The sequence below is a fragment of the Plecotus auritus genome (genome assembly GCF_963455305.1).
Source record: "Plecotus auritus genome assembly, chromosome: 12".
Classification (NCBI taxonomy): domain Eukaryota; kingdom Metazoa; phylum Chordata; class Mammalia; order Chiroptera; family Vespertilionidae; genus Plecotus; species Plecotus auritus.
Genome location: NC_137778.1, coordinates 25,142,028 through 25,158,045, shown reverse-complemented (window position 1 = coordinate 25,158,045; position 16,018 = coordinate 25,142,028). Strand labels below are relative to the sequence as shown.

The window sequence follows — 16,018 nt, the reverse complement described above, 5'->3', positions numbered from 1 at the left end:
TTATACTTCTGAATTTAAATAAAGTAATATTTTGAACTAGTGCTTAGTTCTATGATTCCTAGCCTCCGTGTTTTTGTTTTTGTTTTTTCTCATTTTATTACTGAGGTCTTGGATAATTAAGTACTGACTCTTAAAACATCTAATTTCTTTTTGGCTTACTTCTGTGTTACTGAGTCTACCTGAATCTATAATTTGTATCAGGTATTTTCCATAAATCACTTACAGTTATTTATTAAAATACTTAGTGTCTTTCTTATTACAACATTTTTCCTGCAGAAAATACAACAAAATATGTTTTAAAAAAATACCCAAGCATGATGCTATCCAGAGAAAAATTTTATTTCATTTCCTTTTAGTCTTTTTTCTGTGCATACATGTACTTATTTCTAAGTGGTTGTTATTTCTTAAGGAAGTAAATTTTGCAAACAGTAGTTTTCATAAGAAGTTCAGTAGTTAAGTGGCTTACTTCATTTACTTTTGATAGCATTCTTTTTTAAATTTCATTTTTTAAGTTAAATGTATTGGGATGATATTGGTTAATGAGATTATTATTGGTTTCAAATATCCATTTCAATGGCACATGATCTGTATATTGCATTGTGTGCCCACTATCCAAAGTCAAATAATCTTTCACCACCATATATTTGGTCCCCTTTACACTTCAGTACCCTCCAACCTCCCTTCCTTCTGGTAACCATAGCATTCTTTAAGGTATTCGATCAATTTCTTATTTTCATCATGAGCTGCTGAAAAGCCATCCTCCAATTAGGTGTTTATTATGTAACTCGGATGGGCTCTGATTGCATTGTCTGTGTCTTCAGCAAGCTTTGTAGTAATATCTGTAAAATGCCCATAAAGTCACAGATTAGTTCCAGGGTTTCAATTTTTTCCCCCTGGCATTTATTTTTCTCTCACAGCTGTAACTTGGTTAGCATTGCCATGATTCACCATTGAAATCTTCAGGCAATATAAATTAAATATGTTAGCCTGTTAATTAATTCTTATATTGCTTCTAGGATTTATGGTGACTTATTTCAACTTCGAGTCAAGAGGTTAGAAATCTCTTTCTAAAATGTTTTAGAACTAACCTAGATATTAGCTGTAAAAAGAGCATTCCATAAAATAGAAATTCTTTTTTCAATACATGTGTCATGAATGCAGGCTAAGATGTCGTGATGATCTGGGTGATTATTTTACAGACCTCAAAGGAAGATCTTCTGCAGGCTGATTTTGAAGGGGCTTTAAAGTTCTTCAGAGTTCAACTTCCAAAGAGATACAGGGCAGAGGAAAATGCAAGAAGATTGATGGAGCAGGCTTGTAATATCAAGGTAAGATACACAAATTTACATTTCATAAAGGTGGAGCTTGAATGCATAAAAGCATGGAAAATTATGTAAACCCGGTCCCGGTGTATGTTGCTGGATTTTGACTGTGTTTAAGGTGATGTGTGTGTGAACTAGTCTCTCACAGACTTTTTTGTCAGGCTAATAAGTATATAGTAGCCATACCTTCTAGTATGATTTAGAGTGAAAATTGACAGGTTCAGATGGTAACAATAGGAAGACAAACATTTATTTTATAGGTAAGACTCTAGAATGGGCTGCTGTGATAGTGGTTTCCATGGCAGAAGACCTAGTATTTAGCTTTTACCATCTGTTTTAAGATTATTTAGGACAAAGCAAGAAAAGTCTGCTTAGGCAGTGCTTTCCTTTCTTTGAGTCTTTATCTGTCCATTCGCATCCCACACTTGCCAAATACTGTGGATAGATTGCTCCTTATCATATGTCTGATAAAACTAAACACATTATATAAAATAATTTGAAATAGAAATCTATCCAGAAAGTTTTAGTATCAAGGTGAGAGGTCACTTTTTTTTTTAATTTGGCACCAATTTACCTTGGGACTATACTAGGGAATTTTCTTACCTCACCATGATATTAATATACATTTCTTTTCTGAACAAACAGGCAAGGATCCCAGGTCTTATGGACCTTATTTTCTTGCATAAGGAAATAGAGAGTGAACAACATAATAACTAAAGAATATATTTAATATGTTAGAAATGGATAAATAGCTATGAAGAAATAAAAAGTAGGGGAAAATAAGCAAGGTGGGATCAGTGAAGAAGGAGGAAGTTACTGTTGTCTTAGTTAGAGAGACTTCACTGAGAATGTGAAGGAGTGGGTTAGTCATGGAAATGTCTAGGGAAGGACCATCCCAGCAGTTAGTCCCAAGGCTCTGAGGTTGGCTCATGCCTGGTGGGTTTGAGGAGCAGCAAAAAGGCCAGTGTAGCTGGAGCGAAGTGAATGAAAATGAGAGTGATAGGAGAGGAAGTTAGAGAGCTCGAAGGGAGCCAGGAAATGTCAGCCATTGTGAGGACTTAGGCTTTACTTTGAGTGAAGTGGGAAGCTCTGGCAGAGATTTGAGTGGAAGAGTGATATGCTCTGTCTGAGGTTTCAGAGGATCACAATGTCCACTGTGTTGAGAACAGACTATAGGAAGGTAGGAATAGAAATAGGAAGCTCGGACCGAGTTTTGCCGTGATACTGCAGAGAAATTATGGTAGATTAAACAAGGGTGATAACCGTGGGGATGGAGACAGGGCAGAGATGGAGGTGGTTGGAACCTGAGCATCTTTTTAAAGAGAACCAGTGATTCATGATATATTAAACGTGGGTGTCAGAGGAAGAGAGGAGTCAAGAGGATTCCACTGATTTTGGACTGAGTAATTAGAAGATAGAGTTGCCATCAACTTGTTAAGCTCATTACTTAAAATGTACTTTGACATAGATTGCACTTGAGCAACAAACTCACTGTAACACTTTTTTGGTGTAACACTTTTTTCCTGAATTTTAACTTAAAGTAAATTCTAAATGTTAAAATGTACAAATCAATACTGAAAGTAAATAACTGGTTAAAATATATATTGTCTTTCAAATGAACTCTATATTCAAAGAAATAATTTTCTAAAGATACTAAGAAAGGTAGACCTTTGAAATCTTCATCGTGAAATGCAAACTTTTAAAGCCTCTGGATGATTATTTTGTTAGGCTGGGCCAAATGACTGAGTGTGAGCCACTTTTATCTGTAGACCTTGAAAATGCATTCCAGTGGTCATAGTGGCTTTGATTGATCTTTGTGTGTGATAAGTTTGATGTGTATTCTTCAGCCAGCTGATTATTCCAGAGCTGTCAGAGAAAAAGTATCACAAACTGGGGCAATGCGGTAGGAATCTATTAACATAAAACATCCATTTCTAAGAATAAAAGAGTAGAGAGTTAAGAGGTACAAGTAAGGTGGAAAGTTAAATGTTTTCAAGGGAAATCTCATAGCATTAGAAAATCATTGAGAGTGAAAAATCCAGAAAAACCATCCAAAAATATGAAACTCACAGGGAAAGACTTCCCCACTGTATTTTATGAAGTTCCTCAGAAGATGGAGGTAACTAGCAATTGTCAAGCCAGAAATATGGAACCTGAGAGACGCAGAAATAGAGTGTTAGAAAACAAGTCCAAAATATGATCTGAATGGACCATTCCTGGAATGAAAGGGTTAGGTACAACCAGAGTGATTTATTTGCCCATGAATGGTTAGATATAAAGTATCTATTTTTGAAGTAATAATAGGGTTGTTGTTTTGTTTTGCATTATCAAAGGAGAGTGATTTTCTTTGATATTTAAAACAGTCTCACAGGACACAATTTGAAAAAATCCTATATAATAAAAGGCCAATATGCAAATTGTCCCCTCGACAGGGGGTTTGACCGGGAGTTTGACCGGGCGGGGGCAGCCGACCAACCACACATGGCCCCTCCCCCCAGCCGGCCCGATTGGCCCTCACCCGTGCACGAATTTGTGCACCAGGCCTCTAGTAAAGGTATAATTGACAAAACATTTGTTTCATGTGTACAACATAATGCTTCAATATTTACATAATTATATAATTACAATTTTTTTCTTGTGGTAAAACCTTTCAAGATCCACTATCATAGCTACTTTCAAATATGCAATACAGTATTATTAACACTTGTCACCATGACTTACCCATTACATACATACATACACACACATATACCTGAAGAGAGGCTACTCTTACAATACATGATGCACTCTGATGTTTTCTCTTTCACTGTGTTGTATTCTACTTCATTTTAAACTTCTCCCCTTCCGCCAAGAAAAATTTCCAAACCAAAAAGTTAGTTACAACCTACTAAATCATTTTCACAATGATTTCCAGTTTTGAAAAAAATCTAAGGCCTATCCCACTGTTTGCACCTCCTCCCCCTCCCCATTCCGATCCCAGGCAGCCTGTGAGAGTGTGTGGAGGATGAGGTGCCACACTGAATAATGGAAATGGGAATGTGGTAAGGATGTGGGTCATGAGACCCTCACTGCAGCAGTGCATGCTGGCTACTGGAAATTTTAGGAAACGTGTTAGACAAAGTGTTCACAGACACAGGTGACGGCAGGCATGGGGCAGGCAAACATGATGAACACACAATTCTTATCTACAGCCTATTTAAGATTAAAGATAACGTTTTGTCAAAGTAATAAAAATTTTTTTCTGTATTTTAATTCTTTTCAAAGTTAGTACTTGCAAACAATTGTATTTTCTTAGTGTTCTCATTAAATTTCCCAACAAAATTAATCACTTCCTCTAACTTGAAGGATAGGTGATCAGTGATTTCAGTGAATGGACTGGTTTTAAAATACATGTAACAGTTGCAGGTAAAAATTAACTCATTACCTCTGTATGTGACTTATTTCTGAGTGTACCAACAGTATGTATTATTGAACCATGGTGGATTAGATAAATATCAGGAATATCTTTTGGTGTTTATTTTTTCTAATTTAACTAACATGATTTCAAAGTATTCTATCTCCCTCAGCTCCTATGGTTTCAGCCAGGCTAACATCAGAAATATGCTGACCTGTCAGCCTTTTTGAAAAGGTTGGTTACTTAATACTAAATATATGAATATCCTGCACTTGACCTGGAAGTCAGCTTTTGTTTAATATCATCATTCAATTATTACCTTATAGTTAAAAACTCTGTCTCTACCCTGTTTGGCTCAGTGGATAAAGCATCGGCCTTCAGACCAAAGGGTCCCAGGTTTGATTCCAGTCAATGGTTGCAGGCTCCTCTCCAGCCCAGGCCCTGGTTGGGGTGTATGCAGAAGGCAACCAATTGATGTGTTTCTCTCACATTGATGTTTCTCTCTGTCTTTCCCTCTCATCTACTCTCTCTAAAAAAGATCAATGTAAAAATGTCCTTGGGTGAGGATTAACAACAACAACAACAACAAAATAATCCAAAAAATTTGTAAAAGAAATCCAACAGAAGGCTTGCAAAATAAAGTTAAGAAAATGATCAAGAATGTAAAACAAAAAGACATAAGATAGGAGAGAAAAGAGACCAGTTCAGTAGAGGAGGTTGGACAACTTCCTAATAGGAGGAAGTGCAAAAAACAAACAAACAAAACCTCTGCTGTTGCTTAGCTTCTTAAACTTGGATCTTGGCTTCATGAACTCTGAATCAGTAGAAATTTGTATTTATTTATATAAGCATATGAACATTTTTTTTCCTCTGGTAAAACAATATATAGCTTTCATTGGATTCTTAAAGGGAACTCAGTGACTAAAAAAAATCAGCCTCTATTGTGGGACAATCTGAAATTTGTTAATAAGCAAGTTATATTTCTATAGAGCGTAAGAGTCCATAAATGGGATACCTATATATATTCAAGTGCATATATACATAATCTTTATAATTAGTCTTGATCTGATTGCTTTTTTTCTATATATTTTATTCAATATTATTTATATTATATTAGGTTGAGTTGATGAAATTATTATTCTTGTTGGTAAAAAACCATCAGATATTAGACATTTGTATATGATTTAATTCAATATTTTATGCCTTTTTTTGTTTTGTTTTTTTGTTTTTTTATTGATTGATTTTATTTTATTTATTTTTTAATTTAATAAATCTTTATTGTTCAGATTATTACAATTGTTCCTCTTTTTTCCCCCCATAGCTCCCCTCCACCCGGTTCCCACCACACCCTCTGCCCTTACCTCCCCCCCACTGTCCTCATCCATAGGTATACACTTTTTGTCCAGTCTCTTCCCGCACCTCCCACACCCTTTTCCCCTCGAGAATTGTCAGTCCACTCTCTTTCTATGCCCCTGATTCTATTATATTCACCAGTTTATTCTGTTCATCAGATTTTTTATTCACTTGATTTTTAGATTCACTTGTTGATAGATATGTATTTGTTGTTCATAATTTTTATCTTTACCTTTTTCTTCTTCTTCCTCTTCTTAAAGAATACCTTTCAGCATTTCATATAATACTGGTTTGGTGGTGATGAACTCCTTTAGCTTTTTCTTATCTGTGAAGCTCTTTATCTGACCTTCAATTCTGAATGATAGCTTTGCTGGGTAGAATAATCTTGGTTGTAGGTTCTTGCTATTCATCACTTTGAATATTTCTTGCCACTCCCGTCTGGCCTGCAAAGTTTCTGTTGAGAAATCAGCTGACAATCATATGGGTGCTCCCTTGTAGGTAATTAACTGTTTTTCTCTTGCTGCTTTTAATATTCGCTCTTTGTCTTTTGCTCTTGGTATTTTAATTATGTTGTGTCTTGGTGTGGTCCTCTTTGGATTCCTCTTGTTTGGGGTTCTGTGCACTTCCTGGACTTGTAAGTCTATTTCTTTCACCAGGTGGGGGAAGTTTTCTGTCATTATTTCTTTAAATAGGTCTTCAGTATCTTGCTCTCTCTCTTCTTCTGGCATCCCCATAATTTGGATGTTGGTACGCTTGAGGTTGTCCCAGAGGCTCCTTACACTATCTTCAAATTTTTGGATTCTTTTTTCTTTTGCTTTTCTGGCTGAGTGTTTTTTGCTTCTTTGTATTTCAGCTCTTTGACTTGATTCTTGCAGTCCTCTAGTCTGCTGTTAGGTCTCTGTAAAATATTTTTTATTTCAGTCAGTGTATGTTTAATTTCTAGTTCGTCCTTTTTCATATCCTCGAGTGTCTTGCTAAATTTACTGGCCTTTTCTAGGAAATTCTTGAAAAACCTTATAACCATGGTTTTGAACTCTATATCCAGTCATTTGTTTTCCTCAATTTCTTTCATTTGTGATCTGTTTCTTTGTCTCCACCTTTTCGCTGCTTTCCTGAGTTGGTAGAGTAGCTTTTGTGGTAGGTGTCCTCTAGGGCCCAGTGGCTCAGCCTCACCAGTTAGCTGAGGTGGACACTCTTGGTGCACTCCTTTGTGGACTGTGTGCTCAGCCTTGTTGTAGTTAACTCTTGATTGTTATTGGTATCACTGGGAGGAATTGACCTCCAGGCCAATTGGCTGTGAGGATTAGCTGTGTCTATGCTGAGAGAACTTCTGTGCTGGAGACACTCTTATGAGACAAGACTTGCAAAATTGCAAAAGCTTCTGTGCTCAGCTTGGATGGGGTGGAGTTTCAGGGTGGAGCAGATAGCCTTGGTTTCCCATCAGCCCTGCCCTATGAGACCCCTGTGTCTCAGTGTCCTGTGGTAATCGCTGCAAGCACCTCTGAGAGAAAGCTGCCCTGGAGTTTCGCCCACTGCTAGACAGTCCATTTTCTCCCCGAATGAGTTGGGGTTCCCAGAAACTTTCCTGGAACTGGAGTTCAGTGCAGTCGGGAGCTTCCGTCTCCCTCCCGCTTTAGAAAGCCAGCCGCGCACTCAGCCTCCCGTGCATCCAGCAGTCAGTCCTCTCTGCACGTGCGTGCCTCCAGACCTCTCCCTTCCGCAGCTCCCTAGTCTAAGTGTGCTTTCTCTTTTCCTGATAGTCCAGATTTCCCCTGAATGAGTCTGGTTTCCCAGCATCTCGCCCGGGACTGGAGTTCAGTGCAGTCAGGAGCTTCCTTCTCCCTCCTGCTTTAGAAATCCAGCCGCGCACTCAGCTGCCCGTGCACACAGCCGCCCGTCCTCTCTGCGTGCAAGTCTCCGTACCTCAGCCTTTTTCAGCTCCTCTGAGTCTCAATGTGCTTTCCTCTTTTCTTCTAGTTGTAGAATTTCCACTCAGCCAGCTTTCCTGTGGTTCTGGATGGTGTCCGTTTTGTCTTTTAGTTGTAGTTTTGATATTGTTGTGCGAGGCAGCAGTTTAGGTGTTTACCTATGCCGCCATCTTGGTTTCTCCTATTTTATGCCTTCTTATGGTTCAAGTAGGTGCTATGTATGAAAATGATGAAATATTAAAAATTTAAATCTTTTAATTGTAATTAATTCATTTAACTGGAATTATTCTGATAAAAATAAAAAGGGGAATTAGAAGAATAAAACATCTGCATACACCTTAGGTCTATGGACATGTTAAGACTAGGAAGCAAGTCTTTTTTAAGTTGGTTTTTATTTAGAATAATTTTGCAAATACCATGTTTATGATGGGCTTCTTTAGTAGCAAGATTCATCACATCACTCAAAATATTCTGTTGGTAGGTCTTTATAAAAGAATATTTAAAAATATAAATCTGCCTATTTTGTTTGTGTTTTATTAATAAAATAGCTTGAGTAAAATCAAAACCACAAAATCTGACATTAAATTAAAACACGGCAATTAGGAAAGAAAGGTAATTTATTGAGTGCCTGCTGTGTGCAAGGGGACTTCTCAGAGGAAGTAAGAGTTAAGGTGAAACCTCAAGAATTGGCAGGACTTAAGTTGTGTGTAGAGGCAGGGGGTAGGATGTTCCCTGCAAAGAAAATGCAGATGCCCAGAGGTAAGAACAGATGGAGCAGTCCAAGACCTAAGCTAGAGGTCATGACTGGAGAATAGGGAATGAGGGGAGTAAATAGAAGACTAGAGAAGTAAGCAGCAACCAGACAGCTGGGCAGAGCACTGGAGACCACGGTAAGCAATTTGGATTTTATCCTAGGGGCAGTGGGAAGCCTTGAGAGGTTTTAAGTAGGAGAAAGAAGTGATCAGATTTTTATTTGAGGACATTCTGGCTGCTATGTGGAGAATGGATTGAAAGTGATAAAATTCTATATTGGTGACAGAACAATTCAGGGACAATTACAGTAATCCAGGTGAGAAATGACCCGAGCATTTGTTATGGGCTAGAGAAATGTAGACCGATTCCAAAGGTATTCCACAGAGAGAATCAACAGACACTGATGACATTCAGGATTCTTAGTCAACTTGGTAGTAATCACTGCAAAATGGGATAAACAAAGGAGAACAAATTACAAGGATGAAAGATAATGAGTTGTGTTAGACATGTTAAGTTTGTGGTGTATATCCACAAATTCGTATCCAAGTACATAGAAATATCATATAGGCAGGTGGATATTGAAGTGAGATCTGCGCTAAAAGTAGACATTTATATGTCATCAGTATTGAAACCATGGATGAATTCTCATAGAGGAACCCAGAGAAGGGTTGAGGGTAGGTGCATTAATACAGAAAAGATGGGCTGAGAAGTAGAAGCCAGTAAGAGTGAGAAGGCAGAAGAAACCCAGAAGAGTATGAAGTGTGAACACTAAGGGGAATTGTATCTGTTTTCACTTAGGAAGATATTGAAAAGTGCTTAGAAGTCATATAAGGTACCCAGGAGTGGAAAGTGGTCATTGTGTAAGTTAATGATAAAGATGTCCTTAATGGCCTTATTGAGAACGATTTCAGTGGATGATGAATTATAAAAGCCAGTGATTCAAGCAATATGTGGAGGGTGAGTAAATGGAAAAAGGAGAATGAAACAACTCTTCTAAGAAGGTTCTTATGGAGAGAACATGGGGGATGGAGGAGACAGCCAGCGAAATAGAGTACAAGAGGCAAGATAAGTAGACATGAGCTTGAGATGGATTTTTGGAGAATAGGAAGGATGAGTCTTTAAATGTTAAAAAAAGCTCAATGAATCAATTTCTTCATTGAGCACTTAATATATGCCAGGCACTGTGCTAAACCCAGGGAATACAAGATTGAACAAAAGCAGATATGCTCTCTGAACTCATGGAGTTTATACTGTTGTGCAGAAAATGACGATTAGATAATCACCTTAATAAGTGTACAGTTACAAAGTGAGATAAATGTTCAAAAGAGAGAAGAATACATGAGAGCAAAGAGCAAAGGAACCTGTCTTTGACTCAGTGACTTAGGGAACACTTTCCTAAACTGAGATTAAAAAGCATCCCCGACGGAAGGAACAGCATATATAAACCCTGTGAGGTAAGAGGGAGGGAGGGATGTTTAAGAAACTAGGAGTAGGCCAATGTGACCTTAGCTTAGAGAATGATGAGGGCTGATATCTAAGGACCAGAGCACTCCCATCTTCAAATAAGAAGGAAAGGCCCATAGAAAGAGAAAAATTGAAGATTCAATTAAGAAAGGGGAAGATAGCAGAGAGAGGCTTCTGAGGAGGTACAGGATTAGACTCAAAAGAATGGGCCTTGCTCTAGCTCAGTGGTCGGCAAACTCATTAGTCAACAGAGCAGCAAACCGCGGCTCGTGAGCCACATGTGGCTCGTGAGCCGCAGTTTGCTGACCACTGCCCTAGCTGGTTTGGCTCAGTGGGTAGAGTGTCGGCCTGTGGACTGAAGGATCCCAGGTTTGATTCCCAGTCAGGGCACATGCCCGGGTTGCGGGCTTGATTCCCAGTAGGGGGCGTGCAGGAGACAGCCAATCAATGATTCCCTCTCATCTTTGATGTTTCTCTCTCTCCCTCTCCCTTCTTCTCTTAAATCAATTAAAAACAAACATTAAAAGGAAGAAGAAGAATGGGCCTTTCTTCCATTACAGCAGGACGGACTGAGCAAGGAATAGATGGGGATAAAGAGAATGTGCAGTTTGGTAAAGACAAAGTTGAAAATATTCCATTTGAAGGTTTCTGTTCAACTAAGCAGATTCTAGAATGAAAGGAATATAGAGTCAAAAGTTTAAAGAACATGGAAAAGCTTTTAGATAGACATGGTAGAGAATGGAAGAACTAACTGGAAAACACAGAAGAATTGTTGGAAATAATGAATTCATAGTGGCAAAAATCTGCAATGCTTGTGAGTTTCTCTTGAAATACTCAGCAGCCCACATGTATGCATGAGAGAAGCAGACAGTTATTTTTACTCAGAGCTGAGGCAAAGGAAGGGCAGTGGGGCCAGGACAATGGTGCCCTAATAAACCACATCTTGGGGGAACGAGAGGGATGAGCAAAAGGGAAATCCCTGATTGGTAGCTTTTGCCAATTTCCATATATGAATTCTCCTACAGTGGCCAATTTCAAGGTACCAATGACTTAACTGGCTCACACAGTTTTTGAATATTAACAGTCATTTCTGAGGAACTGGGTCAGGAACTGGTTGTTGATTACCCAGCACACCACAGGATCAAGGAGATGAGGCTAATAGCCAGAGAGTGGTTGACATGACGGATCATTGAACCTGACTGTAGAAAAGCACGTGAAGACAGGTAGGAACTGAGAGACCACAAGGAAAGAAGGTGGGGAAGAAGTACAAAGAATAGTTGAACCCTGTGAACAGGGAGAATAGTGACGGAGGACATTAGATCCCTGATGGTGTTTACCTAGAAAAAGAGCATCTTTCTCCAAAATTCTTACATTTTAAAAAAAGTTTAGTGACACTGGAAGATAATACTGACCTGTACTTGTTTTTCTGTTGTTAACTGAGGTTAATGCATTGAGATGAATTGGAGACAGAAAAACCAAAGATGGCAGAGGCAATACTAGTAAGAGCCAGGGAAACGAGAAGGGCCCCTACTGGCTAAAACAAAGTCCTGCCCGGGCATCTTCCTTCTGCAAACCAGAAATGTCTTCCTACCCTGTGCTGGAGAGGTAGCCATCAGTGACAAAATGTTGCCATGGTAGCTACTTGCCTCCGAAATTTCTAAGCTCTGCTTCCAGCTCAGTTTCCTAGCTAGATACTGTGATGGACAGCAATGCCATCTCCCACAGTAGATTAATACAATTTGATATTGCCTCTCACAAATCATGTTTTTAATGTGAGATGGTAAATTTGTTCACCTATAAATTTCTATTTTTTTAATAATATATTTTTATTAATTTCAGAGAGGAAGGGAGAAGGGGAGAGAGAGAGAAACACCAATGATGAGAGAGAATCATTGATAGGCTGCCTCTTGCATGCCCCCTGCTGGGGATCAAGCCCGCAACCGGGGCATGTGCCCTTGACCAGAATCGAACCTGAGACCTTTCAGTCCGCAGGCCAACACTCTATCCACCGAGCCAAACCAGCTAGGGCTATAAATTACTATGTTTTCTCTAACACCTTCATATTTGCAACCATAGATTTGAACTTGACTAGTTGGAAGTAACTTTCACACTAGAGCAACACTATAAAGAATATTTGTATTAAAAGCAATTTTCCTCTAGTTTCTTCATGCTGCTTTCTATTTATTTCTGGCTGTTGTTGCTGTGTGTAAATAAGAATGTAATCTCTCAAATGGAGGCTTACTTAGAATTAGCAGTGAGGCCACACAGAAGCTTTTGTGGACTCCAAGCAACTAAAATGTGTGCCATTCTGTGCACCATGAAGAGGGTCATTTTCAATCGTGTTCTGTTCCTGTAAAGGCTCTACATTGACAACCACAGTTGGGAATATTTGGATTAAGGTGTCATAATCTGCTGGGGAAATGTTTATTATGTTATAGGATACAGAGGCATGATAATAAACAAATTGATAATGGGGTAGTTTCTATATCAAAACATTTGCCTCTTTTTTCTTTGGAGACTTTTATTAACATTCATGCTCCTCAGTGCACCTCATATTTGGGACACTGGTTTTGTTTTTCCCCCAAACAGGCATTCATACAGTTTGATCTCGCTTCTCGTAAGTCATGCATTGTGGGAACGAGCGGGGAACATGTCATAGCTGGACAGGCTCTGAAACCATTACTAACATGTGGAGAAAACAGGCCAGAGCGCCAGATGCCCAGACCCAGGTTCCCTCCACGCTCAGAAAGCTCAGCCTCTCCACCTGTTCTGAGTCAGCTGGAAGGCATTGGTCTCCTTTATTTACTTCTGCCATTTTATTCTACCATTACACCCACTTGTGCATGTTCTTTTCTTTCGGCTTATTGAGAAAGCCATGTAGACATTTTAAAATGATGGGTGACCCTGGCTATTGTCTTATGAGCTAATCCATATAAATCATTAAATTATTGTACCCCAAAGAAAAGTAAGATAAATAGACATAATTTTTTATATGGGAGTCTCTTTTTTTAGAAAAAGAAAGAATAAACCATAGGAATAAAGCATTATGCCCGTATATGAATTCCACACTTGGTACCTTGTCAGAGCTTTCCATATAGAATTAACAGCAAAATAACACTTCAGGACTGTTGTTCTAGCTGGTAGTTTCTCTCCCTTCAAACTTTAAGTATTTCCCATGCAACAGTTTCATGCTCAGCAGTTTTCTAAGGTCTTAGTAAGACTAATGATTGTGCTCTTAAATGGGAGTGTTCATATTTCATAGACCTTTCTGCAGTGTTTTGCCAGTTACCTGTTATCCAGTTGCTATGATTCATGTGTATCTGTGTTGGAGAATAAAATTCGAACTCATCTTCGCTGTTTGGAGATAGTGGTAATAAATATTTTCCCTCTACTATTTATGAAATCCACAGTTCTTTGATTTTATTTTTTTTTACTACTTGAATTCATATTAAAGATTAGAGTTAAAATATGCTTCACAAATTGTGTTTGGGGTTCTATTTGGACAAGAAAACAGAGATGTTTCTCTCTGCTCTTGTTTCCACTTAGTGGAAATAATTTAATTTTTTAGGTAGTGATAAAAATAAATGTAGATGTCTTCGGGGTTTAGAATAGGTTAGGTTAAGAAGGCTGGGCCATCGGATTCTGGGGGGTTAGTATTCCAAACACTTCCATAGACCCTCTACTCCAGGAGCACTGTAGAGTATAATTCCATTATACTTAGTTTTTCATATTCCTGTTTCTCCAACTTATGGACCCATTTAGCATATAGCTGTCAACTAACTGAGTCTCATTAATACTCTGGAGAACCTACTATTTTACTATTATGCCTTTTTCTCCTCTCTTCCACCCTGAGAAAAGTTATTTTCTTTTGAAATGATGGAAACACATATAAATGAGAATTTCAACCTGAAAAAGATAGTGAAAATTTTTAATGTTATTCACATGTCTCCAACTGCTGTTTGTCCCATTTTCCGAAGCTCCACTTAAAGGAAAACAAACTGCTGAGTGGAAAATTATATTCCTTGCTGTAGTTGAAAGTTGTGATTAAATGGGCAATCTTTTCCCACTGTCGATTTATCTGGCTTGGGGGCTTTCTATTGCTGCCGCCTGTGAGAGAGAGCTATTTCTTTCATTTAAAATGTCTAGAATTTTGCCTTTTCCCTGCCTATACTACTTTCTGCCCCAAAACACTATAATATGTAGTTCACATAATGTCTTTCAAATACTTCTTGTAGTTGCTATTATTATTACTATTACTATTATTATAGGGAATCTTGAAGTACAAATCTCATGAAGAGGTGGTAAAACTCAGTGTTTTGTTACGTGGTTTAGGCTAGGGTGCTTGCATTCCTGACTTGGGCACAGATTCGACACATTTATCAGTGTTTTCTATGCGGTGTTTCCTTCTTTTTCAGGTACTGCATCACCCTCTGTTATCTCTCACCCTTAGCATCGCTGTACTTCCTCCTAGCTCTTACTATATGCTGAAGCTTCTCACTAAGTTGGTTCCTAAACAGACAGTACTTTTTTTCCTGGGTCTCATGTCTGTCCCCCAATTTCATGTCTGTGATAGTCTGCTTGGCTTCATCAAATACCACAGACAGTGAGGCTTAAACAGCAGACATTTATTTTCTCACAATCTTGTGGACTAAAGGTCCAAGATCAGTGTCTACGGATTTGGTTTCTTCTGAGGCTTCTCTCCTTGTCTCGCAGGTGGCTGCCTTCTCACTGTGTCCTCACTGCCTCCCCTCTGCATGCCACTATCCTAATGGGACACTGGCCATATTGGATCAGGATCCACCCTACCTACCCCATTTTAACTTAATTATCTCTCTGAAGGCCCTGTCTCCAGATAGTTATATTCTGAGGAACTTGGAATTAGGGCTACAACATATGAATTTGAGGGGCATACAGTTTTGCCCATGATAACGCCTTTCTCACCATAGTCAACAGATTCTTCTGAAAATAATCTTACTAGGCAATCCAAAGCTGTATCTCCAAGATCTGCTAACACATGACAGTGTCCTATGTTTGTCTGCCTGCCTAATTTCTCCCATTGTCTCCTAAACTCTGAGATTATATAAAAAGATCATGTTCTTCTTCACGACTTTGCCCTCCACTTCCATCAGCCTGCTTGGTTGGCAGGGAATTTTCTCTGGCATGTATATTTGCTTATTCAAAGTTCTAATTTATCTTATGTACCCTGTTCTCATATGGTCATATTGCATTAACTTCTTTATAGTCCTGCCTTTATATTGTATCACATCTTATATAAGCCACGACCTCCCTAAGTCCCCTCCTTTCCTGAAAGAGGAAGTGAGTTGTGCAAGTAAATAAGTTATATCTTATTAGGATGCCCATTGATAGAAGAATATCTATATTTTATGATAATAGAAAAAGTATCTTAAGCAATAACATAATTTGAATACTACATGGAACATAAGGACTTCATTTGTTTACATGAAACCTTTTATTCTAAAATATTTCACCAAACTTTAGGATGGCCATTGTTTAAGAAGTCAAATCACAGACATTACCCCTATAAGGGAAAGTATCAAGAGAATTGTCTGACAAAGTGGAATCTCTTAGAGCCTTAGAAGTCATGGTTTCAGGCCCCTAACATTGCTGATGGGACTGTTAAAGCCGCCTCAGACCAACCAGGCTCTCTGGCTTCAGTTTTTATCTTCTCCAGTTTCCTCCGCACACTTTCACTGGAGTTGTCTGCCTGGCAAAGCAGTCTCGTCTTACCAGTCCTCACCTAGTTCATTTCACCGTTCAGCTTTAGTCATTTTATCCCTGCAGAT

General features: G+C 38.5%; 1 protein-coding gene across 5 annotated transcripts in view; it reads left to right on the top strand.

Moving 5' to 3' along the window:
* Positions 1-16,018, top strand: part of RABGAP1L (RAB GTPase activating protein 1 like) — a 516,407-nt gene that overhangs the window by 403,781 nt on the left and 96,608 nt on the right. For all 5 annotated transcript variants that reach the window (XM_080648354.1, XM_080648353.1, XM_080648356.1 and 2 more), the window contains one exon: positions 1,200-1,328. In XM_080648354.1, the coding sequence (XP_080504480.1) occupies positions 1,200-1,328 (129 nt within the window). The remainder of the gene's footprint in view (positions 1-1,199; positions 1,329-16,018) is intronic.